Source organism: Rhinoraja longicauda, chromosome 12 (genome assembly GCF_053455715.1).
Source record: "Rhinoraja longicauda isolate Sanriku21f chromosome 12, sRhiLon1.1, whole genome shotgun sequence".
In the NCBI taxonomy this organism is placed as follows: Eukaryota; Metazoa; Chordata; class Chondrichthyes; order Rajiformes; family Arhynchobatidae; genus Rhinoraja; species Rhinoraja longicauda.
The window spans coordinates 34937215-34963326 of NC_135964.1; the positions used below are offsets into that span (position 1 = coordinate 34937215).

Consider the following 26112-nt stretch of genomic DNA (forward strand, 5'->3'; position numbering starts at 1 on the left):
AAACGTGCTACTCTCACAGCCCAAAATTGCACAAATGCGCATGGCTTTGCCCAGTAACATATAAAACAAAATAAATAACAAAGTCAATCATATGTTAATTCAAATAAGGTCCTGTAAGCATGTCCATTACATATCGGTCACAAGTTACAATGCAAAAGAAAAACGTCACAATCTCGCTCACTCACCGAAGCTTAAAGTAATAAAACCTACAAAATCATAGTAGTCTTGTACAAATTAACCATAAATACACCTAATTAATAAAGCAGTATTTTCTTACCTCGAAGAAGCAAAACTAGAAAATACAGATGAAACGCAGGTCTGTATACTCAGCAGGCGAGAATGTTTAGTACTGCGCATGCACGGTGGAGACACCGAACTCGTGTATTCACTGGATGTTTTCAAGAAAGAGTTAGATTTAGCTCATAGGGCTAAAGGAATCAAGGGATATGGGGAAAAAGCAGGAACGGGGTACTGATTTTAGATGATCAGCCATGATCATATTGGAGGTGCTGGCTCGAAAGGCTGAATAGCCTACTCCTGCACCTATTTTTCTATTAGTAGATCAGTCATGATTGAATGGCGGAGTAGACTTGATGGTCCGAATGGCCTAATTCTACTATCACTTACGATCTTTAGATAGCCCCCACATCCTTATGGTGTATAGAACCTGAAATGTTAATTCTGTTTCTTTCTCCACAAATGCTGACTGGCCTTCTGCGTTATTTTTGCAATTCATTGCAGGCGGAGCTATGTATGATTGTGAAGGGCAGCGCTGTGCACCTCCTTGGCCAAACCCGCGGTGGGTGGGTGGAAGGCGGCGGCGGCGGCGGCGGCAGCAGCAGCCTGAGGTTGTTACTCTGGCTCTCCGGGAAGTGCCGCCCACGAGATACAATTATCGCCGCATTGTCGCCGCAGTGGCCACGTGACTTGACGTCACACGCGGCGCCGCGTTGGTCACGTGATCGACCCCTCCGCGGTTCAGGAGCAGCTTTCAATGAAGTTTTCTTGCGGCGGCGCGTGCGCAGTGCGGGGGTCGCAGAGGCCGGAGTGAGCGCGCAGTCAGAGGCCCGGAGCCGGAGCCATGCCCAAGAATAAAGGTGAGAGCGGCCGCGACGGCTGCCAGCCCGGCCCCCGCGGGAGCGCGAGCGCGACCATTCTGTACCGCAGTGCAATTGTCGGCGGCCCGGTGAGGCGGAGGCCCAGCCGCCCTCCCGTCAACACGTGCGGACCCGGGCAAGGCGAGGCCCGCCGGCTTCACAACGCAGTGCGGCCGACCGGCCTAGCGTAGCCCATCCCATCTGGTCCAGACCCGCCCGGGCCTAGCGTAAATCACCCTGGTCCAGCGGAGCCCACTCGACCTGCCTCGCCCCGGCCCAGAGTAGCCCATCCCACCTCTGTGTAGAGAGTGCAGGAAATAACTGCAGATGCTGGTTTAAATCGAGGTAGACACAAAATGTCGGGGTAACTCAGCGGGACAGGCAGGATCTCTGGAGAGAAGGAATGGGTGACGTTTCGGGTTGAGACCCTTCATTCAGACTGATCTGCGTAGAGAGTACGCAGTGGGCCCGGCCCGGCCTCGATGTTCATCGAAATGTCCGGCTGCAAATAACGGTAGAGCGTGGGTTGAAGGTCTGCCGAGTGCGGAGACTGGATGCTGGGGCAGGTAGGAGGACACGAAGACAAATGCTGCAACAGACCGGATTTGCTTCAGGTCCGAAGTAAAATGATAGATTAGGAGAAACGTCATCGGTGTAGAATTTTGCACATAGGTTGAAAATACGATGTGAGTATTCCCTGTGGCTTTAAACATTTAAAGGAAGTGCAATAAGCAAAGAAGATAAGCAAATGGTAGGTATGCTGGCTTTTATTAGAATATTTGCGTACTGAAATAAAAATACGGTGGGAATGCGCTTAGAGACTCTTACTGCTTTTGTCTCTGCCATTTAATGAATACTTCGCCATAAGTCCAACAGCATGGAAACAGGTCCTTTGGACCAACTGATCAAGATGTCCCATCTGATCAAGATGTTCCATCTCTACTAGTATTGCATGCCTGTGTTCTATTTTCTTCTAAACCTTTCCCATCCATATCTGTCCAAATGTATTTTAAGTTATAGTGCCTGCCTCAACTATCCCCTCTGTGCACCTCAAGTTCCTATTAAATCTTTTCCCTCTCACCTTAAACCTATGACCCCTGGTTCTTGGTTCCCCTACTTGAGGTAAAACATTCTGTTCATCTTCTACCCTATCTATTCTCTTGATGATCTCTGCACTTTTTCTAGCTTAACATTTTCCCTGCAGCAGGATGACCAAAACTGAACACGTCACTTCAAATGTGGCCTTACCAATGCCTTGTGCAATTGTGACCTAACGTCCCAACTTCTATACTCGATACCATGATTAATGAAGGCAAAAGCCTTCTTGATCACCCAATCTACCTGCAACACCACTTTCAAACAACTATGTGCCTGCATTGCTAGATTCCTCTACAACACTCCCCAGAGATCTGCCATTCACTGAAGGTTTGACTTCCCAAAATGCAACACCTCACACTTATCATATCATATCATATATATACAGCCGGAAACAGGCCTTTTCGGCCCTCCAAGTCCGTGCCGCCCAGCGATCCCCGCACATTAACACTATCCTACACCCACTAGGGACAATTTTTACATTTACCCAGCCAATTAACCTACATACCTGTACGTCTTTGGAGACGTCTGTACTTATCTGCATTAAACTCCATTAACCATTCCTCAGCACACTTGCCCAACTGATTTTGAGATCCTGCTGTAATTTGTGATAACCATATTCCCTGTCTAAAATGCAACACACTTTAATGTCATCCGCAAACTTACCTTACGCAATCATGCCTTGTACATTCTCATCCAAATTGTTGATATAAACCACAAGCAGCAATAGGCCCAACACTGATCCCTGAGGCACACCACTAGTCATAGACCTCCAATCTGACAAATAACCTTCCACAAAGACTATTCTCTATGGTTCTGATTACTCAGTACTGATTATCCTAGATCAATCCCTGCCTTTCCAAGTGCTGATGAACCCTGTCTGTCGAGATATCTTTTGAATAATTTCTCTACTGCTGACGTGAAACTCTGGCTGCCCTTCTTGAATAAATGTATTGCTTTTGTTGTCTTCCAATCGTGTGGCCAGAGGAAATTTAAAGAACTCCATTTGGGCCCCAGCAATTTCCCCTCCTAGCCTCTCATACCCACTGCCCTTCTGAAGGATGTCATTGTAATAGCCGATCCCAGCATTCTCTCTATCATCAACAGTTCTCTGGCCACTGGCACTGTTCCAACCTGTTTCAAGCACGCGGTGGTCCAGCCCCTCCTGAAAAAACCTAACCTAGACCCCACCTTGCCTAGCAACTACAGACCCATTTCCAAACTGCCATTCCTGTCAAAAGTCCTTGAAAAGGTAATTCTAAATCAATTACTGCCTTACCTACATCAAAATACCATCCTGGAAAGTTTCCAGTCAGGTTTCAGGGCCCACCACAGCACAGAGTCTGCCCTGTTGAAGGTACACAATGACCTGCTTCTCGTCATCGACACTGCCGACTCTGCAATCTTGCTCCTTCTCGAGCTCAGTGCAGCATTCGATACAGTGGACCACATCATCCTTATTGACCGTCGTACGGGGTTGACGTTGATGGCACTGCCCTCAGCTGGTTCGTTTCCAACCTCAAAAATAGGAGTTTCTCCATCAACATAGGCAATTATTCCTCTTCCCCAGCTAGCCTCCTGCGGGGTTCCACAAGGCTCCTTCTTAGGCCCCATTCTCTTTATATGCTCCCCCTCGGCCAAATCATTCAAAGGCACGGCATTTCTTTCCACTGCTATGCGGATGACACACAGCTTTATCTCCCCCTGAAACCCAACAACCGGTCAAATTTAATCGGCCTCATGCATTGCCTTGAGGACATAAAATGTTGGACGGTACAGAACTTATCAAAAATCTTCTAACCCACCACTCAATCTCCAGGTGCCTCAGGTAGGCCGATTTGGGGCTATTCGCTATCCCGCGGTCTAGGCTTAAGCTCAGGGGTGACCGCGCTTTTGTGGTTGCAGCTCCTAGACTGGAACAGCATCCCTCTCCCCATCAGAACTGCCCCCTCCATCGACTCCTTTAAGTCCAGGCTCAAAACCTATTTCTACTCCCTAGCGTTTGAGGCCCTCTGAGGGGGCGCTGTGAACTGTTTATGTATGTGCTGTTATGTGTTTGTGCCATTGTATGTTCGTTTCTTAGTACCTGAACTGATGTGCAGCACTTTGGTCAACGTGGGTTTTTTAAATATGTGCTATACAAATAAAATTGACTTGACTTGACCCAGGGACACATCAGGCACTGGGGATTGTCTACTTTTATCCTCCTCAGATACCCACCTTCTCCCCTGGTACACTCATGTTATTAATGAAGTTATAAAAAGCCTTGGGATTTTATTTTACCGGACTCACCAAAGCCATTTCATAGCCCCCTTTGGCCCTTCTAATGGCCCGCTTGACTTCTGATATTCTGTTGTTCCTCTTATCAAATATTTTTACGCAATGGCAATCCCAATTAATAGAATCATACAGCATGGAAACAGGCCCTTGTACCCAACTTGTCCATGGCGACCAAGGTGCCCCATCTAAGCTAGTCCCATTTTCTTGTGTTCAGCCTGTATCCTTCTGAACCTTTATCAAGGCTCCCATAATCTCCCTTGCCTCTTTCAACAACCTTAGATAGATAGATCCTATGTATCCTATCCATGTAGCTGCCCAAGTGTCTTTTAAATGCTATTGTAGCACCTCACCCTCACCATAAACCAATGTCCTCAATTTCTTGATTCCCTAGCCTTGGTTAAAAAAAACTGTCTATTCATTTCATGATTTTATGCAATTGTAAGATCACCCGACAGCTTCCTACGCTCCACGGAATAAAGTCCTAGTGCCAAACATTTCCCAATAACTCGCCTTCGAATCCTGGCAACATCCTCATAAATCTTCTCTATACTTTTTATAGCAATGACATTCTTCCTATAGCAGGATGATGAAAACTGAATGCAATACAGTTAACTCTCATTATTGTGGACTTCTTTATAATGGATTTTGGTTATATCTGCCGACACCATCCCCAGCCTGCACGACCACTTCCAGGCCAGGCTGCTGACCTTCACTGCCAGACTGGGCTATGGACGCCATTCCTGGCCGCTACCAGACCGCACCTACTGACCTTCACTGCCAGACTGGACAGCCGACATAAGCCCACACGTCTCCCCGGCTGCATCCAGGCCGGACCGACTGCCGTCACTGCCAACCCTGACCTGCCCGCAGGCTGCGAATAATGACTTCGCCGATCCTCGCTCTCCTCCAGGGCTGGCAACTTACCTGGCTTCTAGGCCCCGTTCCAGACCGAGAGTCTGAAGAAGGGTCTCGAATTCAGCAATTTGTGCCCTTTTGTATATTAACAAGCATCTGCAGTTTGTTTCGACTACTTATAGAATGATAATCCCTTATTCGCATATAGCGAACATCATTAATGCAATAACGGACATCATTTCTCTCCGCTATGATCCATTATAACTAGGGTTTACTGTACACCAAATGTGGCGTCACCAACATCTTGTACAACTATAACATAATGTCCCAACTTGTATGCTCTATACCCTGTGATGAATGCCAATGTACCGAAGGCCATCTTTGCCACCCTATTTACCCAGGATGCCATGTCGGAGAAATATGTATCTGTGCTCCTAGGTGACTTCCCAGGACCTTCTATTCACTTTAAGGGTCCTACCCTGGTTTGTAGATTTCTCAGGTGTATCCATTTGGCTTCATTTGAAATATTTTAAGAGATCCTTGCTCAGCCAGTTTATCACATCACAGTCCCAGCTATTTTTCACGCAGCCTCGGGAAAGCAGCCAATATGATCACTTGCACTCGGTCATTCTTTTTCCCGTCGGACTGAAGATACAAAATCTTCAAAACTGGTACAACCAGATACGGGATCAGCTTCTTCCCTGCTTTTATCAGAACCCCCCCCCCCCCCCCGTGCCCCCATCAGATCCAAAACCTCCATACCCTGCAAGGTTTGTTTGCCAAGTCCTTCCTTCCAATTGAAACCAAGTTTCAATGATGCAACAATGTCATATTTCCTCACACTGATCAATACTATGTTTATCTGCCTTGCAGTTCAGTTTCTTTCATTAAAATGCCAATTAGCATTCCAATCCCCAGCATCTTTCTATGCCCATATCTTTTCTGCGTTATGATCTGACCTGTTTTCAATATTAACTGAACTTCTTCCACCATCTGTATGTCTGCTCTCTGTCACATACCCTTTCCAAAGTTGTTTAAAACTTCCCAGTAAGGACGTCGGACCAATTCTAGTTCCAATTACCCCAGAAATATATACGATCCAAAAAAATGAAAGCCCTCCCTTCTACACCCTCCCTTTAGCCATTCATTCATCTGATCCATCATCTTATTCCTACGCTGTGTACTCGCCTCATGGAATGCCTGTAGTCGGGAGGCCATGCGACTCCCGATGTCGTGAGGTCTTGTGGCAGCAGTAGTTCGAAGAGGCCAGGTAGTCAGCAGCTAGTCCATAGGCAACCAAAATTATGGCCATACCTGTAAACTTCCCTGACAGCTCCTTTCATGCTTCCTTGAAAGTGGTGTCACAGGGCGACAGGGTGGTGAAGAGGGCTTTCGGCAGATTGGCCTTCGTCAGTCAGAGTGTTGAATAGTATAGAAGTTGGAAGGTCATGTTACAGTTGTACAAGGCATTGGTGACCCAAATTTAGAGTATTGTGTTCAGTCTTGGTCACCCTGTTATAGGAAAGATGGTGAGAGAGAATGTAAGAATAGCAGAGGATGGTTTCAATCCATCCCTCTCCTCTGGCTCTCAGTCGAAGAAGGGTCTTGACCCGAAATGTCACCCATTCCTTCTATCCAGAGATGCTGCCTGTCCCGCTGAGTTACTCCAGCATTTTGTGTCTCTCTATAGGAAAGATGTTGTTAAGCTGGAAAGGGTGCTGAGAATATTTACGATGATGTTGCCAGATTCAAGGGCCGAAGCTGTAGGGAGTAGGTCTGAACTTTATTCCTTGGAGAACAGGAGGATGTGGGGTGATCTTACCGAGGTGTGTTAGATCATGAGAGGAATAGATAGGGTAAATGCATCACGTCTTTTACCCAGAGTAGGGGAATCCAGAACCTGTGGACAGAGGTGAGGGGGGAAAGAGTCAATAGGACCCCGAGGAGCAACTGTTTTTTACACAAAGGGTGGCAGGCATATGGAACGAGCTGCCAGAGGTGGTGGTTGAGGCAGGTACTATCACAACATTTAAGAAACATTTTGACAGATACATTGTTAGGATAGGTTCAGAGGGATATGTTCCAAATGCAGGCGAGTGGGACTAGTAGTTGGGACTTGTTGGTTGTCGTGGGCAAGTTGGGCCGAAGGGCCTGTTTACACACTGTATTACAGCCTTTTGACTTTTTGTGGTGCCCTTTTCTAAATGTGGTAATTGATGACGCAGGGAGTTGCGTACATCTAAATATTTCTCTTCAAAATCATTTCAATGAGTAAAATAATTAAAATTATAAATAAATTAAAAATGAAACAAGCCACTTGACTTTTCAGTGAAGATTGGTGACTCCATTCAAATAAGTGGTGTTGTGCAAGTTATTTAACAGAAACAGACACAGGTGACCACCCCACCCCTCCATCCTCCTTTGTTACAGCTGTTTAGGTTACAGAAATTTGCCCATACAGAACTCACTATCCAGTTTATAGAATTTCTAAAGAGGGGGAGGTGGAGTAAATCTTTTTTTCAACTCTCATTTCTTGAACCAAGCACAGATGATGGAAATCATATTATAGGCAATTTTCTAGGAAGGCTACCCCTCGCTTTCTCTACCCCCTCCTACCACTACTGTCTTCTCTGCTCCCTGTATTGTGGGGGAGCCTTTCTGGCTTTATACAGCTCCTTGGCTCAGTAATTACAGGAGGGCTGGGGACACTGCCAAGTGCAGCTACAAATTGGGAGGTTAGATGTGCTGCTGTGTTAACATCTAGCAAGCCCTGCAATCCTGTGTTTCAGCATTTGGAAATAGAAGTTCAGAATGCATTGGAGCACACTACACTTAAATGATGTTACACCATAGAACCATCAATGAGCTGCCAGCATGATCCGTCCCAATATCACATTTTAGAGTCTCTATGGGTTTAATTTGACTTAAAAATACATTAGGGATCATAAATTTTAGCTGTGTCTGTTTTAAGTGAGAGTGTGCAGTGCCAGGCATATGGTTGTAAAGCCAGAATGTCTTATGCATGGACTGATGTGTTATTTATTCAAACCAGGTAAGGGAGGTAAGAACAGGAGACGTGGTAAGAATGAAAATGAGTCTGAGAAACGTGAGCTAGTCTTCAAAGAGGATGGCCAAGGTGAGTGTGATGTACTTCATCCTACTCTTCCCACATCCAGCAATGCTCAGGCAATGTGCCTGTTCTTCGTCTGTGGAGAAAAGTGGTTTTAAATTCAATATTTAGTAGTTCCATCTTTTAAAATATAATTTAGCCTTGCGCAGTTTTAGGCCAGATTTACTCAAGTTATTTTTGAAGATCTTGGTTCCCAGAATTAAAATTGGTTCATCTTGTTTTTTGGATGATAAATCAAAATTACTTGAGATTCTGAGCATATAATTTAACAAATGGTAAATTTAAGCTTTTAATTTAACTTATTTTACATAAGAGGTCATAAGGAATAGTATAATTAGGCCATTTGGCCCATCAAGTCTATTCCGCCATTCAAACATGGTTGATCTATCCCTCCCTCCTAACCCCATTCTCCTGCCTTCTCCCCATAACCTCTGACACCTGTACTAATCAAGAATCTATCTATCTCTGCCATAAAAATATCTCCTGATGGCCTTCTGTGGCAAAGAATTCCACAGATTCACTATCCTCTGACAAGAAATTTCTCATCTCTTTCCTAAAAGGTCTAATTCTAAGGCTATGACCTCCAGTTCTCTCCCACTAATGGAAACATCCTCTCCACATCCACTCTATCCAAGCCTTTCACTATTCTGTATGTTTCAATGAGGTTAAAACAAACAATTACATTTTCAGTGCCACAATGGACATTGAATTCCAGGTTAAACTATTATACCCGCACCTTTGCTTTAAATGAAAAGTCATGTGTACTCTGCACCACTGACTGATAAACAGAGGATAAGCTAAGTCATTGAATTGTGTTTGTTAGTCAAATATCAAATGGGATAGATCTTCTTGTTTCTAAATCATTATCCTCTGTATCATGTGGCCAGTTGCAATGTGACCTCAGTGCAGTCTTCCACTGAAGAGTCTGAGGAATAATGTCTGGTTGGTTATGTGGCCATGCATTACCCGAGGAGTGCATCAGTGCCGCACTGTACCATCTGGCAATGCAACAGAGTCACTGTTAATTTAGGCCACTAGTGTTCTAATATGGACTTTTGTGGGCATACCTTGGTACGGCTTGGCATTGTGACAAGAGATATATGCCCTATTAAAATTCTGACTCCCTCGGTGGATGTAAAAGATCCAACATTATTCAAGCAGTATTAGAGATCTTTAGAGCCACACAGCACAGATATTTTGGTCTGCCATGTCCACACTGACCTTCAATCATTCACTTTTGATGGATGTGATGTTTGATATGTTAATGTTCTATGATTGTTTAATTAAAGTGAATGGTCTCCAATCTGTTTTAATTTGTAGAATATGCCCAGGTGATTAAGATGCTGGGAAATGGGCGCTTGGAAGCCATGTGTTTTGATGGTGCGAAGAGGCTTTGCCATATTCGAGGGAAGCTGAGAAAGAAGGTGATGACCTTTTGAATTTTAGTCCCCATTCCCAGTCAGGTAGTGGTGCGTTTAATTATGCTGAATATTCAATTTAAAAAGTCACAGATGTATCCATAATCCCGTAAGCAGCTTCTGCACTCTTGTTATTTTATGGCATAGTTACAATCTCACACTTAAGAAATTTCAAAATTAATTTTTTTAAAATCTCCTCTGGGCGGCACGATAGCGCAGCGGTAGAGTTGCTGCTTTACAGCGAATGCAGCGCCGGAGACTCAGGTTCGATCCTGACTACGGGTGCTGCACTGTAAGGAGTTTGTACGTTCTCCCCGTGACCTGCGTGGGTTTTCTCCGAGATCTTCGGTTTCCTCCCACTCTCCAAAGACGTACAGGTATGTAGGTTAATTGGCGGGTAAATGTTAAAAAAAAATTGTCCCTAGTGGGTGTAGGATAGTGTTAATGTACAGGGATCACTGGGCGGCACGGACTTGGAGGGCCGAAAAAGGCCTGTTTCTGGCTGTATATATATGATGATATGATATGAAAATGTCAAGATTCCTCCCAAAATTATTCTCTTTTTTATAAGGCTAATATAGGACAGTTAATAAATCACATTATTGTATTTGGGTTCAGCTGGTTATTTTGTCATTCAGAAGCACACGCTGACTCTTATTCCAGTGGATTGTGCGTTTAAGATTCGGCTTGTTTGCATTTCGGACTGACTTATTTTTCCTTTTTTTTTGAGGGGGTGCTTCTTGTTCTGTATGTAATGACACCGTTGCAGTACTTAGAACTTATCACCATCTGTTCATCTTGGTGATGTTAAAATGTATTCCGTAAATTGTTTTCCCCATTTATTCAAGTACACTGCTACCTATTAGTTCCAAGCCAATATTAAATCCATCTGTTAAAGGCAGGCTAACTTTAGAATTATATGGTTGATGTGTGGCTAAGAGGCTCTTGCATTTTGAATGGTTAAATGGCTATTTATCAAGCATGCCTATTGGATAGTGCGGATGCATCTGGATTTTGAATGTAAAATATTAACCAAATCCTGGAATGATTCCATTATAATTTGTTTCAGGTTTGGATAAATACATCAGACATTATATTGGTTGGGCTGAGAGATTACCAGGTGAGAATTTCCCTCTTATTATGAAGTCTTATTAAGGAAAAAAATATTGTATTTACTAACATAGAATATACTGAATGTATTGGGGCCATGTCTTGAATCTCATCAGAAGTTTAACTGTGACTTTCTGAATAAATGAAATTTTAGTTGTAAGTGATGTTCAGTGTGCTCAAGATATTTACTCTGATTGTAAACCATCAAAGTTGTCGAACATGCTTCTGCATTATAAGAATAAAGAAAGGTGATACTTGGGTAACAGGAAAAAGTCAGTAAATTAGACATACCCATAAAACTTTAGTTAATTTAAGTGGTTCAGGAAAAAGAGCCATAAATCCTGCAGCTGTATAAATCCCAATTAATATTCATTCTTTTAATAATGATTTTTAGTAAAGAGGAGCTGCTTTTTTTTTTAAAACCACCCTGCACCTTTCGTGAATGAGCTTAACTTGTTCTGACCTCTGCTCTTGTGCACGAGTTCCCCCTTCTGGTCACTGAGAACCTTAATTTTGCATGGTGTTTCTGATAGCATGTATCTCCCGTTTTGGTTTTGTACTGTCACTTTCCCACTTTTATGAACCTCTCTGCAACAGGGTATAACTGGGTAGATTTCCAGCAATCCTTGTTATGCTTTGGATGCCAGGATAAGGCCTACCTTCCAATAATGCTCCCTGCTTTTGCTGATCAGTAAGAGGCAATGGTGCTGAATCCTGGTTCCAGCAGCATCCAACAGGCAGGTAGGCTCTTGGAGCAGTTTTCCTGAAGCCATAGATGAAATTTGAGTAATGGTTATGCACTTTGTGAACTGGTACCAATGAAAATGAATCATTAATGAATGATTAACTCCTTTTGTATTGCATTTTCCACCAAGTGACCTGTGTGTGTGCAGTTTGCAGAGAGCAGGTTTGAAACTTACTTCGCTGTTGCACAAGGTGTATAAAAATGGAATTGAAGATGCTTGGTTAGCTATGCCTGAAACTGTTAATGTTCTTGAATTGTTGAGTTGCTTGTGTGATACCACATTTTGTTGAAAACAAATTATTTTCTTGCCACCTCCAAAGGATAACAAGGCTGATGTCATCCTGAAATACAATGCGGATGAGGCCAGAAGTTTGAAAGCATATGGTGAACTTCCAGAACATGGTACGGACTACTTTGATAATTAAATTCTCACATATCTAAAATTTCAAACAGAAATTTACTTTTTTTCAATCTTTTCCTTTAATCTCAGCCAAAATCAATGAGACTGATACCTTTGGGCCTGGTGATGATGATGAAATCCAGTTTGATGACATTGGGGATGATGATGAAGACATTGATGATGTGAGTACGAGTTGTCACTGAATAAATGCTAAGATTTTTTAAGAAGCTTGTTTGATGTCAGTTACTCCCTGTTTGCAGTGGCAGCCAAATGCGCTTGGAATGTAAAAGGTGAAACATGCAATTTTTTCTTCCTGCATTTAATTGATAATATAATGGACAGTTAGTGGTTTGCAAGCAGATCATTTGCAACATTTAAATTCTGTCTTGGTCACATTGTGCATGTTACCTTGTTGCATTTCACTTTTGCTACCATGTTTTGGAAGAAGTTGGTATAAATTTAATAATCATGCAGAAGTTAAATTGAGGCCTATAAAAGCTTCCTCCTTTCCAGGAGCAGGCATAAAATGTATGGTTCCTTGCGTCACCATTTAACAAGACCAAACTAATCTTGCCTCAGAATCACTTTCCTGCCCTCAACTCCACATAGACCCAGAATTTGTGTGAATGGATATGAAGAATTCCAAAATTTCACTATGGCATGAGAAGAAATTCTTCTGCTCTTGATTGGCAATCCTTATTCTGGAAGTATGCCCTCCTAATTCTGGATACATCACAAGAGGAAACATTCCCTGTAATTTTTCCTTACTTATTTAAGTCAGGTAATTTTTCATTCTAAATTCAAATTATTGCATACCCAAGCTTTTGTCATTAATAAAACCCTTTGTACCAGAAATCAAACTAGTGGATCTAATAAGAATGTCAGTATACTTCTGAGGCAAGTATATCCTCATGAGATCAAAGGTTGGGCTGTTCAGTGGTATTCTCACCTGTACCTTGCTTAAAACTGGTTGATTGGGAACAAACCTATTTTGAACACTGCAAGTATATCACTGACAAGACAACCAGTGTGTAATATTTGCTTCTGTAGTGTAAATTGGCCAGTGGTTTATAACCTCTTAATATTTTCTTACAGATCTAAATTGGGATTGAATGTGGATTCCAACATTGTACCGAGCTTCCTTTTTGAAGCGAATTCCTTTTTTTGGATTTGGCATCAGCATTTTGTGTGGATGAATTGACTTGTTAATGCCTAATGTATCTTAAATTCATTCTGCAGCAATTTGTTGAAAAATCTATGTTTTAGTGTATTTATATTCTTCCGTCAAAAGTGAATAAAAGGATTTGTTGTGAAGAGTTTGTTAGGAAATGCAACCCTTTCCAATAAAATGTCAAATCTCATGGATCTGGTTTTTGTGTCATTGGTGAGTAATAAAATAAGTTTTCTTTTTGTCAGTATTCTATAATGCTGCTTTGAAATATGGTTTATCTGAGACCTGAGTATTAACAATTGTGTATACTATTTTCTTACACAATCAATAAATCATGAAGTGTAGGGAAAATAGCAATCATTTAGGTTACATCAATTCTTTTTAATAGGAATTGCAATTCTAAATCTATCCGAAATCATTCCTGCACAAGTACATTTGTCAAGGGAGGTGCTGAGGTGAGGAACATTCTTTAAATAGTCTGATACACACCAGATTTAATTCCAAACGTTCATGCAGTTATTTAGTTGAAAGAATGTTTTCACTACACCCACTCGTACATTGGGGGAAGAACCAAAGCACATTGTATGAAAAGAACAAAAATCAGGCACAAACTGGCAATCAAACATTACATTCTTTATTGAAAAATAGCATCAAATAGTTACCAGCATAGGCTTTTATGTGCCTGAATTACTTTGCAAGTGTGTGTTCACACATGCATATATACATACATAATGTATATATAAGCCTCTAGCATTAGCCATTTTGGACATCAGTGCATTTAGTATTGGGAAAACAGTAAAATCATTCTGTGTTTACCATTGTGAACAACAGTTTTTGCATTACAAAACATGAAAACCTGTTATAAAATATGCGGTGGAGGAAGAATAAGTTTAATTAATTTGGCACAAAACTAAATTTGGCTGTGTCATAACTGAAGTCCTGGAACTACCAGAGGTGTAATTGCAGCATTTTGTCCAGGGAATAACCAATCATTTTGATTGAAGTGCTTTCTTAATTCCTTCCACTTCCATCTGTAAATAAGATTGGAAAAAGAGTGGCAGCTAAATCTTGCATTAATGTCATGATCCAAAGTTACCTCTCAAGAACGATATGAGTGCCTGGCCTAATTCCCCCAGATCTGATCACTAACATAATATGTATAGGAAGGAACTGCAGATGCTGGTTTATACAGAAGATAGACAAAAAGCTGCAGTAACTCAGCAGGACAGGCAGCATCTCTGGAGAGAAGGAATGGGTGACGTTTTGGGTAAGTCTGAAGAAGGGTCTTCACCCGAAATGTCACCCATTCCTTCTCTCCGGAGATGCTGCCTGACCTGCTGAGTTACTCAAGATTTTTGTGTCTACTAACATAATTTGTATCAGTTACACACACACACACACAATGTATCGCAAGTCCATGTTTAGGCTAGGATTTCTCCCAGTCTTACATCCTTTAAACCTTTCCAGTACAATAATTGTTGCCCAAAAGAATAAATATTAATGTGTTTCTTGGATTTAATAGTGTTTCTAATTCCCCTAAAAGAAAGCTTCACTCTAATGCTATAAGGTCCTTTCAAAATCAATTGAATCTAGCTTTATATTTCAGGGAATACAAGTTTAGTTCATATAATCTGTTGCAGATGTAGATGTAGGTACACCTATCAAAATAATGTCCATAGACTTTACTGAACAGTTCATTGCTTCATACAGTAATAACACTGGGCAAAACTTTAAAAAGGCCTGAAATTAATGGTAAATCAGGAAAATGGAGTGCAATCTCACTTGGGAAACGAAATAAGTGTTCTCTGCATTGTAGAAATGACAGGTAGGATGCCACTTTGAATAAAATTAGATTTTCAGCTTTAAATTAGAGTGAGGAAAAACAAGACCCCAACCAAATATAGAAAGCTTATAACAATGAAATCTAATGTGTGATAATTAAGTTCATTCACATGGGAAAAGGCAATGAGCTATGAACACAATGTATAGACTAATTTAACAATAGTTCACCTTGACAGATCCATTACTGTAGTGTCCATAAGAATTGATAGCTAGCCTATTACTTTCTAAAAAGATCTCCGATAGTTTGGTCTTGCCCTGTCCACAAACTAGCCAAACTGGCATGGTGTGTTCACTGCTGATGTTCCTCATTATTCAGCTATGGGGAGTTGTGCAAGAGCAGGTCCTTGAGGAAGCATTGCATGTACCATATTTTACAATGTAGGAGGCTCACTGAATCTACACCAGCTTAGAGCAATCCATTCTCCATTAATTCTCCCTGTGACCTATTGCCATCAACACCCCCAGATTGTAATATCCACTTATATACCTGGGGTGATTTACAGTGACCAACATACCACCTCTTATTTTTGGGAAGGAGAACGACACTGGAGCATCCAGGTGAAATCCACAGTCACAGGGACAATGTGCAAACTACACACAAGGCAGCACGAGGTTGGGATGGAATGCAGTTTGCTGGATCTGCATGAGGCAGCAGGTTTACTTGCTGCATTATGCTGCTTGTAGTCTTCACTTTCAAAGACGCAGGCTGATATTGTCAACATGTTGAACCAAAACTTTGAGCACCACCTTGTCACTGGTACAATGCACTTACTGATGGAAAACCCTGCAGACTTTGCTGGATGTGGGAGAAAACAGTATAGGTGGAGTATGTTGAAAACAAAGAGGTCTTGGTTTGCAAAGTATATGCTGCACTTCTTAATGACAGATCATTATAGCAAAATGGAATGTATTTCTTATACTTTGCCCTAAAAGTATTTTGGAATCTGCTTATTATTATTATAAAATTGTGTCATTTAGCTACAGTATTTCCAAACAAAATGTTTTGGAGAGGGTAGTCAAGAGATAATTTTGGCCTGGAGTGGCTATTTTTTGACTTGTTCCATGTGATCTTGTATCTCATTCGGACTCTGATTTAAGGTCTCTTGACTAGGATAGCTATGCAAACAGCAGCAGTGTGGAACTGCCCCCAAACCTTAAGAATCTCAAAACATAACTGTTGAAGCACAGATAAAGAAAGCTAAGGTGGATGGTCAGTCATTTTCCCTGGGTAGGGGCGTGAAAGGTGGAAGATTTAAAGTGGACCCAAGAGACAATTTTTACACACACGGTGACATGTATATGGAGTGAACTGCTAGAAAGGAAGTGGTCGAGGCAGGTACAATTAAAATATTTGGTAGACGTAGATGGGTTTATGGATAGGAAAGGCTTAGAGGATGGGCCAAACGTAAGCAAATGGAATGAGCTCTGGAAGGCATTGTCGTTGACATGGATGTTTTAGGAGGTCTACGGCATAACTGATTCTAAGAAAGAACACTGATGGTTAAGCCACTGTTGGAAATTTGTGGTCACCATACTATCAGAAGGACATAGTGGCACTGGAGAGAATGCAGAGGAGACTCAGCAGAATGTTACTTGTTAGGAGGACTGTTTGGATTTGTTTTCCGGTCTAGCCAGAAGTGGCTTTTGACATGGGGGGAGAGACACACCTAATAACAGTGTACAAAATAATAGGCATTGATATTGTAGTTATGAAGAAACTCTTCTCCATGTCAGAGGGTACAGAAGTGAGAGGTTCAGAGGATAGAGTGGAGCAAGAGGTTTCATGGGTGTTTGGAATCTAGAATGAAGTGCCCTGATACACTCACACCACTAAAATTACCAAGGCCAAGTAGGCTACACAACAAATGCTGGTGAATGGGAATAGTCAACTTGGTCATGTGAGTCAAATTACCTATTTTCGTGTTGGATGGCTCAATGTTCATGACCTCAGGAAGTTACAGAATGTTTTAGACACTGTTTGAAATAATAATAAAAATTACAAATTGATTTTCACTAAGTAAAACCCTAAAAACAAGTGTGCGAATGCCTGCTTTTAGGTATCTGTAAAAGTATAAATAATGTTCAAAATATTAAAATGACATTTCATTCAGTATTATTCATTGATATCTATATATACTCATATTTATGAATTAATATTGTACTTTGATAACAGTGCAATGCATCTCAATACTAATTAAAGATACAACTCACTTGTAATGAAATACGAATCTTCTTTTCTTCATCTAACTCGTTCATCAACTGTGTGATTTCTTTTCTGTCAAAAATTCAGTATTTTACTCAGGTTTGTACATTGCAGGGCTTATTCAATTTAGCAGTAACTTTTTCCCCCACGCAAAACCATTTTCAATAAAAACAGAAAATAATGGGAACGTGGAAAGAAAAGCAATCCACTATTCATATTAGTGTCCAATATAAATAATTCACCAGCCACAAATGTTACTGTATGATGTTTTAACCACACATACTAATCTAGCAGAAACCCTCTTATACATATTCATATATATTCAAGTGTACATTTTACTAAACAATTGCCACAATCCAACAACCAGAAAATATTAAACATTAATCTGATAAATATACAATTGTGAGATTTATAATTTTACCAATATACATTAACAGCTAATATTCTAATAGAGGTGGTGTGGCAGAGTACTGAGAATATGGCTAAAAATACTGTATTGCTCATTATTTAATGTTAAAAGTAATCAACAACACAAATTTAAAGAAAAAAATCAAAATCTTACTATTTTTCCTCTAGAATAACATTACAAATTCACATTATCAGAAACTCAAGATAAAACCCTTGGGCAAATTGCACGTTGCAAGACTGCAGCTTATTGATATAATCCCTTGAGTTACATTTCTCTTAGATGAACAGTATGCGTGCTGCTATGAACTCAGGATGTTTGTTAATTAAATCATTTTATGTTCAGTTTTATGTTAGTAGTGTCATTTAACCAATTATATACAAGGCTGTGGGGAAGATAGATTGGTGAATTATACTGATTAAAACATGAGAAGCTTTGTAATGAAAAAAGGAATCATCGTGTCACATCTTAGCTACTAATTTATCTGAAAATGTGTTATACACTAAAGTCGGGGAGGGTGTCACATAGTTTAATTATTCTTTTAATGGTTTATGAAATGCAAGCAGAGAGGCAATACGAACATTTTTGATTTTAGTAACTAGGATGCTTGCAGATCCTTTCAGTTTAGTCAATGGTTTCCTGCATTTTGAGTGTGTAATTGATACCCAACAGATAAAGACAACTCACTTGTGCTGTGACTTCATCATTTCAATAAAACTTCTCAATTCTTTCACTTGTGCTTTTAATTCATCAATTGGATCTTGATTCTTGTCACTCTTTGGCTTGAGATCAGTACTGTACTGTACCGGCAAGTTTGACCTCTGTCCTCCAGCAGAGGTGAGATTGTGATGGAATGTGTGGATATTACTTCCAGATGGCAAAATTGGAATTCCTGGTTTCGGTGGCAACGTTTTGTCAGATCCCTAGGATAATGTAAGTGTAGAAAGACAATGAATTTTGCCAAGTCAATGCTCTGAAATTGCACAGATCCCAATAGCAAAACATGTCAGGCATGAAACTTTGCAAGATTTACAAAGATATGGATAAGATCCGAATCAAATCAAATATTGAACAGCAGATAGATTGTTTGAAATTAATCCCATTCCTTATGTTTGAAATAAACCCTTAAAAAAACACTAATCTGGCATGACCTTCTGATTTTTCAGTACAAGATTTAGATGTCCAACACCAATTTGTTACCAACTTCTAATTCATAACATTATTTGGTGGAAATGGCAATAGGGTTATGGGATACCTCTTGTAGCAAGATGCTTTCAGAAGACCATACATTTTAGATAGGATCTGAAAGATTAAAATCGGGTATATTTTTAAAAGACAATAGACAATAGGTGCAGGAGTAACTCTTCGAGCCAGCACTACCATTCAATGTGATCATGGCTGATCATTCGCACTCAGTACCCTGTTCCTGCCTTCTCCCCATATCCCTTGACTCCAATATCTTTAAAAGCTCTATCTAGCTCTCTCTTGAAAGCATCCAGAGAATTGGCCTCCACTGCCTTCTGACGCAGAGAATTCCAGATTTACAACTCTGACTGAAAATGTTTTTCCTCATCTCCGTTTTAAATGGCCTACCCCTTATTCTTAAACTGTGGCCCCTGGTTCTGGACTCCCCCAACATTGGGAACATGTCTCTTGCCTCTAACGTGTCCAATCCCTTAATAATCTTATATGTTTCAATAAGATCCCCTCTCATCCTTCTAAATTTCAGTTTATACAAGCCTAGTCGCTCCAGTCTTTCAACATACGACAGTCCCGCCATTCCGGGAATTAACCTAGTGAACCTACGCTCCACGCCCTCCATAGCAAGAATGTCCTTCCTCAAATTTGGAGACCAAAACCGCACATAGTACTCCAGGTGCGGTCTCACTAGTGCCCTGTACAACTGCAGAAGAACCTCCTTGCTCCTATACTCAACTCCTCTTGTCATAAAGGCCAACATTCCATTAGCTTTCTTCACTGCCTGCTGTACCTGCATGCTAACGTTAAGTGACTGATGAACAAGGACACCCAGATCTCTTTGTACTTCCACTTTTCCTAACTTGACACCATTCAGATAATAATCTGCCTTCCTGTTCTTACCACCAAAGTGGATAACCTCATTTATCCACATTAAACTGCATCCGCCATGCATCCGCCCACTCTCACAACCTGTCCAAGTCACCCTGCATCCTCATAGCATCCTCCTCCCAGTTCACACTGCCACCCAGGTTTGTGTCATCTGCAAATTTGCTAATGTTACTTTTAATCCCTTCATCTAAGTCATTAATGTATATTGTAAATAGCTGCGGTCCCAGCACCGAGCCTTGCGGTACCCCACTAGTCACTGCCTGCCATTCTGAAAGGGACGCGTTAATCCCTCCTCTTTGTTTCCTGTCTGCCAACCAATTTTCTATCCATGTCAGCACCCTATCCCCAATATCATGTGCTCTAATCTTGCCCACTAATCTCCTATGTGGGGCCTTATCAAAGGCTTTCTGAAAGTCCAGGTACACTACATCCACTGGCTCTCCCTTGTCCATTTTCCTAGTTACATCCTTAAAAAATTCCAGAAGATTAGTCAAGCATGATTTCCCCTTCGTAAATCCATGCTGACTCGGAACGATCCTGTTACTTCTATCCAAATGTTCCGCAATTTCTTCTTTTATAAATGACTCCAGCATCTTCCCCACCACTGATGTCAGGCTAACTGGTCTATAATTTCCCGTTTTCTCTCTCCCTCCTTTCTTAAAAAGTGGGATACCATTAGCTACCCTCCAATCCACAGGAACTGATCCTGAATCTATAGAACATTGGAAAATGATCAGCAATGCGTCGACGATTTCTAGAGCCACTTCCTTGAATTGTAGTGTTTGTCTCCATCCTTGAGCCGTTTACAGTTACATAAGGGGGCAAAAATGAGTGATCCCTTTAAAAACTAAACCATGTGTTTTCTCCAAACAAAACTATTGTGCTGGTTTTCATTTGAGTCTCCTTTCATGGAACACAGAACAGTACATGACACGAAACCGCAACTGCGGAGACCGCACCTGGAGTACTGTGTGCAGTTTTGGTCTCCAAATTTGAGGAAGGATATTCTTGCCATTGAGGGCGTGCAGCGTAGGTTTACTAGGTTAATTCCCGGAATGGCGGGACTGTCATATGTTGAAAGACTGGAGCGACTAGGTTTGTGTACACTTGAATTTAGAACGATGAGAGGGGATCTTATCGAAACGTATAAGATTATTAAGGGGTTGGACATGTTAGAGGCAGGAAACATGTTCCCAATGTTGGGGGAGTCCAGAACCAGGGGCCACAGTTTAAGAATAAGGGGTAGGCCATTTAGAACAGAGATGAGGAAAAACTTTTTTAGTCAGAGAGTTGTGAATCTGTGGAATTCTCTACCTCAGAGGGCAGTGGAGGCCAATTCTCTGAATACATTCAAGAGAGAGCTAGATAGAGCTCTTAAGGATAGCGGAGTCAGGGGATATGGGGAGAAAGCAGGAACGGGGTACTGATTGAGAATGATCAGCCATGATCACATTGAATGGCGGTGCTGGCTCGAAGGGCTGAATGGCCTACTCCTGCACCTATTGTCTATTGTCTATTGAAAGGACCTGCTGAACATGATGCCAGATTAAACTAATCTGCCTGCAGATGATATATATCCCAACATTTCCTGCATATCTATGTGTATGCATCACTTTGTTTTCTGGAAAGATGGCAGAATATACATTATACATGGTAATAAATACACAAGATGCTCTGTTAGCATCCTTAGGCCACACTCATTTAATTAAAAAATAATACTATATTTACTACAAATTGCAGGGACACAAGATCTGTCATCAGATTTCTGTCCTAAGCATCAAAAGTAAATGAAGGCAGAAATCTAACAGTCACACAGCACAGAAACAGACCTTCCGGCCCAATGTATCCATGCCGACCAAGTTGCTCATCTATGCTAGTCCTCTTTGCCTACATTTGACCCTATCCCCCTAAGGTTTTGCTATCCATGTACCTATCCCAATGTCTTAAACTCTTGATATAGCATCTACCTCAACCACATCCTTTAATCTTTACATGGACTTAAAAGAATTTTTAATAAAGTTCAGTCCCAAATATATTTTACTATTACAGTTTCCTAGTCAAGAAAACTGCATTTGCTCCATCGCATGTTCTAGACATCATCCCTTCACCAATTTCCTTGACGTTTTGGGTCATGACTCTTCTTCAGACTGAGAGTCAGGGAAAGAGAAACAAGAAATATAGACGGTATAGCGAGAGATATCGAACAAATGAATGAAAGATACGCAAAAAAGTAACGATGATCAAGGAACGGTGAAGCCCACAGTGGTCCATTGTTGGCCGTGGGCTAGGTGATAATGAACTATATAGACAATGAAACTCAACAGGCCTACAGTGAAACTAGTATGACGACTTGCCAAACACTTTAACTCCCCTCCCCATTCCCACGCTGACCTTTCTGTCCTAGGCCTCCATTGTCAGAGTGGGGTCAAATGCAAATTGAAGGAACAGCATCTCCTATTTTGCTTGGGCAGCTTACAAATCAGCAGTATGAATATTAATTTATCTAATTTCTAGTATCCCTTGTATCCCCTCTCCATCCCTCCTCCACCCTAGTCGTTGTAGTAGTTTCACCATCATCCTGTTGAGTTTCATATGAGATGAGAAAAAACTTTTTCATCTCAAACTTTTGTAAATTTGTGGAATTCTCTGCCACAGAAGGCAGTAAAGGCCAATTCACTGGATGAATTTAAAAGAGTTTATCAGATAGAGCTCTAGGAGCTAGTGGAATCAAGGGATATGGGAAGAAGGCAGGCAAGGGGTGCTGATTGTGGATGATCAGCCATGATCACAATGAATGGCGGTACTGGCTCAAAGGGCAAAATGGCCTCCTCCTGCACCTATTTTCTATGTCTATGTTTCTAAGTTTATGTTCGTGTCCAGGAAGTACCTTTTGTTCTGTAAAATATTCTCTGTTCACACTACCATTCCTAGCTCCCGCAGTTCACATCAATACTGATATAATCAGATGACTTGTAGAAATATTATTTTGTTCATGTTTTAAAATTCACTATTCCAAAGTGTAGCTGCAAGAAAAACACAGACACACACCTCTGATAACTCACCGGTAACAAAGGAATGGGTCTGTGAGCTTTCTTTATGACTTCTTTTACTCTTGCTGTGTTGGATTCAAATTCAATTCTTTCTTGCTCTTCTCTTTCATCCTCTTGCGAAACTGGCGAGTCCAAGTAATCAGGGCTGGAAAGTGTTGGCTGCAACAAGGGAAAGAAGAAATAGCAAGAATTGGCAGTTGCTCGGGAGCAGCCCCAACAAACAACTTGGGGTAGATCAGAATTGAAAACAAATTTAATCCGGTTATGGTTCCCTGTCCTAAAACTTTAACTCGTGTTTCTCTAGCTAAAGATGAAGCTGACCGACTGAGAATTTTCTGGTTTGTTTTCCAGGTCTGTGGCCACCACATTATTTGCTTTGCTTGGAAATATATCTTTCAAGTAGCTTCATTCATACTGTGGATTCAAAATGTAAATTCCTGTGAAAAATATGCTTCTGCAGATTTATTTTGTATGTGCAGTGCAGCAACAACACTACATTTAAGCACAAAGCAATTAGAGGGCAAGATACATTGGGTGGCAGGTAATGGATACAAAACATTGCTCATATTTTCTATATTCTGCTCTATAGGTGCGAGCTTTAATAGTGTGAAAATAAACATGCGCAAGTTCTAATTCTGTTTCGATTTCACGTTTGTTTATTTCAAGGACAGCATTTAACACCTATCCCTAAGTGGTGAATTGCCAAGCATTTTTAGTTTAGTTTTAGTTTTTTTTTAGTCTAGACACAGCACGGAAACAGCCTCTTCAGTCCACCGTCCGTGCCGATCATCGATCACCCGTTCGCACTAGTTCTATATTATCCCGCTTGTTCATCCATTCCTTACACACTGGGGGCAGTTTATTGAGGCTAATTAACCTATAAACTCGCATGTCCTTGGAATGTGGGAGAAAAACCAGAGCACCCGGAGGAAACCCATGCGGTCACAGGGAGAACATGTAAACTGCATTACAAGACTGCTTGTAACTGTTAATAACGTGACCACGTACTGATGTAAAGACTTGTGATGGTGGTCGCCGTCCACTGGCTTTCGGTCTGGAGGTTGTGGGATGGTTGAGTTTCTCAGTGGAAGCGACTACACTGTCAAAACCTGTTACATCTACAAGACAAAAGAAAGCAGTGCATTATTAGAAATGAATGCTTCAGACAATTTATACATTGTTTTTGAACATGAATAACTGAATAACCGCAAAGTGCTTATTGGCAATCATTGCACCTGATGAAATCAAAAGATAATATTGCTAAGTCTCTGCTCCCTCTCCAGAAGTATAATGAGATCTCTTTCCCACAGCAGTGAAATACCTCATCAAAATCGGTTAATATGCTGATCAGCCAAATCAGGTAGATCACGCTATCTTTGTTCAGAATCTACAATTCCAAATTCTAAGAGGCGACAGTGGCTGATAAGGGAAGTCCAGGACAGTATAAAAATAAAAGCAAAGACATATAACATAGCAAAGATGAGTGAGAAGCCAGGGGATTGGGTAACTTTTAAAGATCAACAGAAGTTAACTAAAAAGGCACTAAGGGGAGGAAAGATGAAGTACGAAGGTAAGCTAGCCAAGAATATAAAGGAGGATAGTACAAGCTTCTTTAGGTATGTGAAGAGGAAAAAATTAATTAAGACAAATGTGCGTCCCTTGAAGACAGAAACAGGTGAATTTATTATGGGAAACAAGGAAATGGCAGACGCGTAGAACAGGTACTTTGGTTCTGTCTTCACTATGGAAGACACGAACAATCTCCCAGATGTACGGGGGACAGAGGACCTAGGGTGATGGAGGAACTGAAGGAAATTCACATTAGTCAGGAAATGGTGTTGGGTAGACTGATGGGACTGAAGGCTGATAAATCCACAGGGCCTGATGGTCTGCATCACAGGATACTCAAGGAGGTGACTCCAGAAATCGTGGACACATTGGTGATCATTTTCCAATGTTCTATAGATTCTGGATCAGTCCCTGTGGATTGGAGGGTAACTAATGTAATCCCACTTTTCAAGAAAGTGGGGGGGAGAGAGAAAGCAGGGAATTATAGACCAGTAGCCTGACATCAGTGGTGGGGAAGATGCTGGAGTCGATTATCAAAGAAGTAATAGCGACGCATTTGGATAGCAGTAACAGGATCGGTCCAAGTCAGCATTGGATTTATGGGGAAATCATACTTGACAAATCTGGCATTTTTTGAGGATGTAACAAGAAAAATGGACAAAAGAGAGCCAATGGATATAGTGCACCTGGACTTTCAGAACGCCTTTGATAAGGCCCCACACAGGAGATTAGCGGACAGAATTAGAGCACATGGAAATGGGGGTAGGGTATTGACATAAATAGAAAATTGGTTGGTAGACAGGAAACAAGGAGAAGGGATTAACGGGTCCCTTTCAGAATGGCAGGCAGTGAATAGTGGGGTGCCGCAAGGCTTGGTGCTGGGACCACAGCTATTTACAATATTAAAGATTTAGATGAAGGAATTAAAAGTAACATTAGCAAATTTGCAGATGACACAAAGCTAGGTGGCAGTGTGAACTGTGAAGAAGATGCTATGAGGATGCAGGGTGACTTGGACAGGCTGGGTGAGTGGGTAGATGCATGGTAGATGCAGTATAATGTGTATAAATGTGAGGTTATCCACTTTGGTGGCAAGAACGGGAAGGCAGATTATTATCTGAATGGTGTCAGATTCGGAAAAGGGGAAGTACAACGAGACCTGGGTGTCCTTGTACATCAGTCACTGAAAGTAAGATGCAGTGAAGAAAGCTAATGACATGTTGGCCTTCATAACGAGAGTTGAGTATAGGAGCAAAGAGGTCTTTCTGCAGTTGTACAGGGCCCTAGTGAGACGACACCTGGAGTATTGTGTGCAGTTTTGGTCTCCTAATTTGAGGAAGGACATTCTTGCTATTGAGGGAGTGCAGCATAGGTTCACGAGGTTAATTCCCGGGATGGCAGCACTGTCATATGATGAAAGAATGGAGCGACTGGGCTTGTATTCACTGGAATTTGGAAGGATGAGAGGGGATCTTATAGAAACATATAAAATTATTAAGGGATTGGACACGCTAGATGCAGGAAACATGTCCCCGATGTTGCGGGAGTCCAGAACCAGGGGTTGCAGTTTAAGAATAAGGGGTAGGCTATTTAGAACTGAGATGAGGAAAAACTTTTCCACACAGAGTTGTGAATTTGTGGAATTCTCTGCCT

The 26112-nt window shown here is 41.4% G+C and overlaps 2 protein-coding genes across 4 annotated transcripts in view; one reads left to right on the forward strand and one right to left on the reverse strand.

Moving 5' to 3' along the window:
- The first annotated feature begins 940 nt into the window (after positions 1 to 940).
- LOC144598896 (eukaryotic translation initiation factor 1A, X-chromosomal) lies at positions 941 to 13491 on the forward strand. Its single transcript, XM_078409466.1, has 7 exons — positions 941 to 1097; positions 8380 to 8463; positions 9778 to 9881; positions 10945 to 10995; positions 12051 to 12132; positions 12221 to 12312; positions 13226 to 13491. Exons 1-7 carry the CDS (start codon positions 1082 to 1084, stop codon positions 13229 to 13231), a joined length of 435 nt encoding a protein of 144 aa, XP_078265592.1. The 5' UTR covers positions 941 to 1081; the 3' UTR covers positions 13232 to 13491.
- Positions 13492 to 13849: 358 nt separating this feature from the next.
- sh3kbp1 (SH3-domain kinase binding protein 1) overlaps positions 13850 to 26112 on the reverse strand; it is a 144563-nt gene continuing 132300 nt past the window's right edge. Inside the window, exons 14-19 of one of the 3 annotated variants that reach the window (XM_078409464.1) lie at positions 23899 to 24008; positions 22903 to 23049; positions 18440 to 18675; positions 17355 to 17418; positions 17056 to 17117; positions 13850 to 14332 (exon numbers count right to left, since the gene is read on the reverse strand). In XM_078409464.1, the coding sequence (XP_078265590.1) occupies positions 17091 to 17117; positions 17355 to 17418; positions 18440 to 18675; positions 22903 to 23049; positions 23899 to 24008 (584 nt within the window). In that variant the 3' untranslated portion in view covers positions 13850 to 14332; positions 17056 to 17090. The remainder of the gene's footprint in view (positions 14333 to 17055; positions 17118 to 17354; positions 17419 to 18439; positions 18676 to 22902; positions 23050 to 23898; positions 24009 to 26112) is intronic. The other 2 variants (XM_078409465.1, XM_078409463.1) reach the window with 2 other exon arrangements.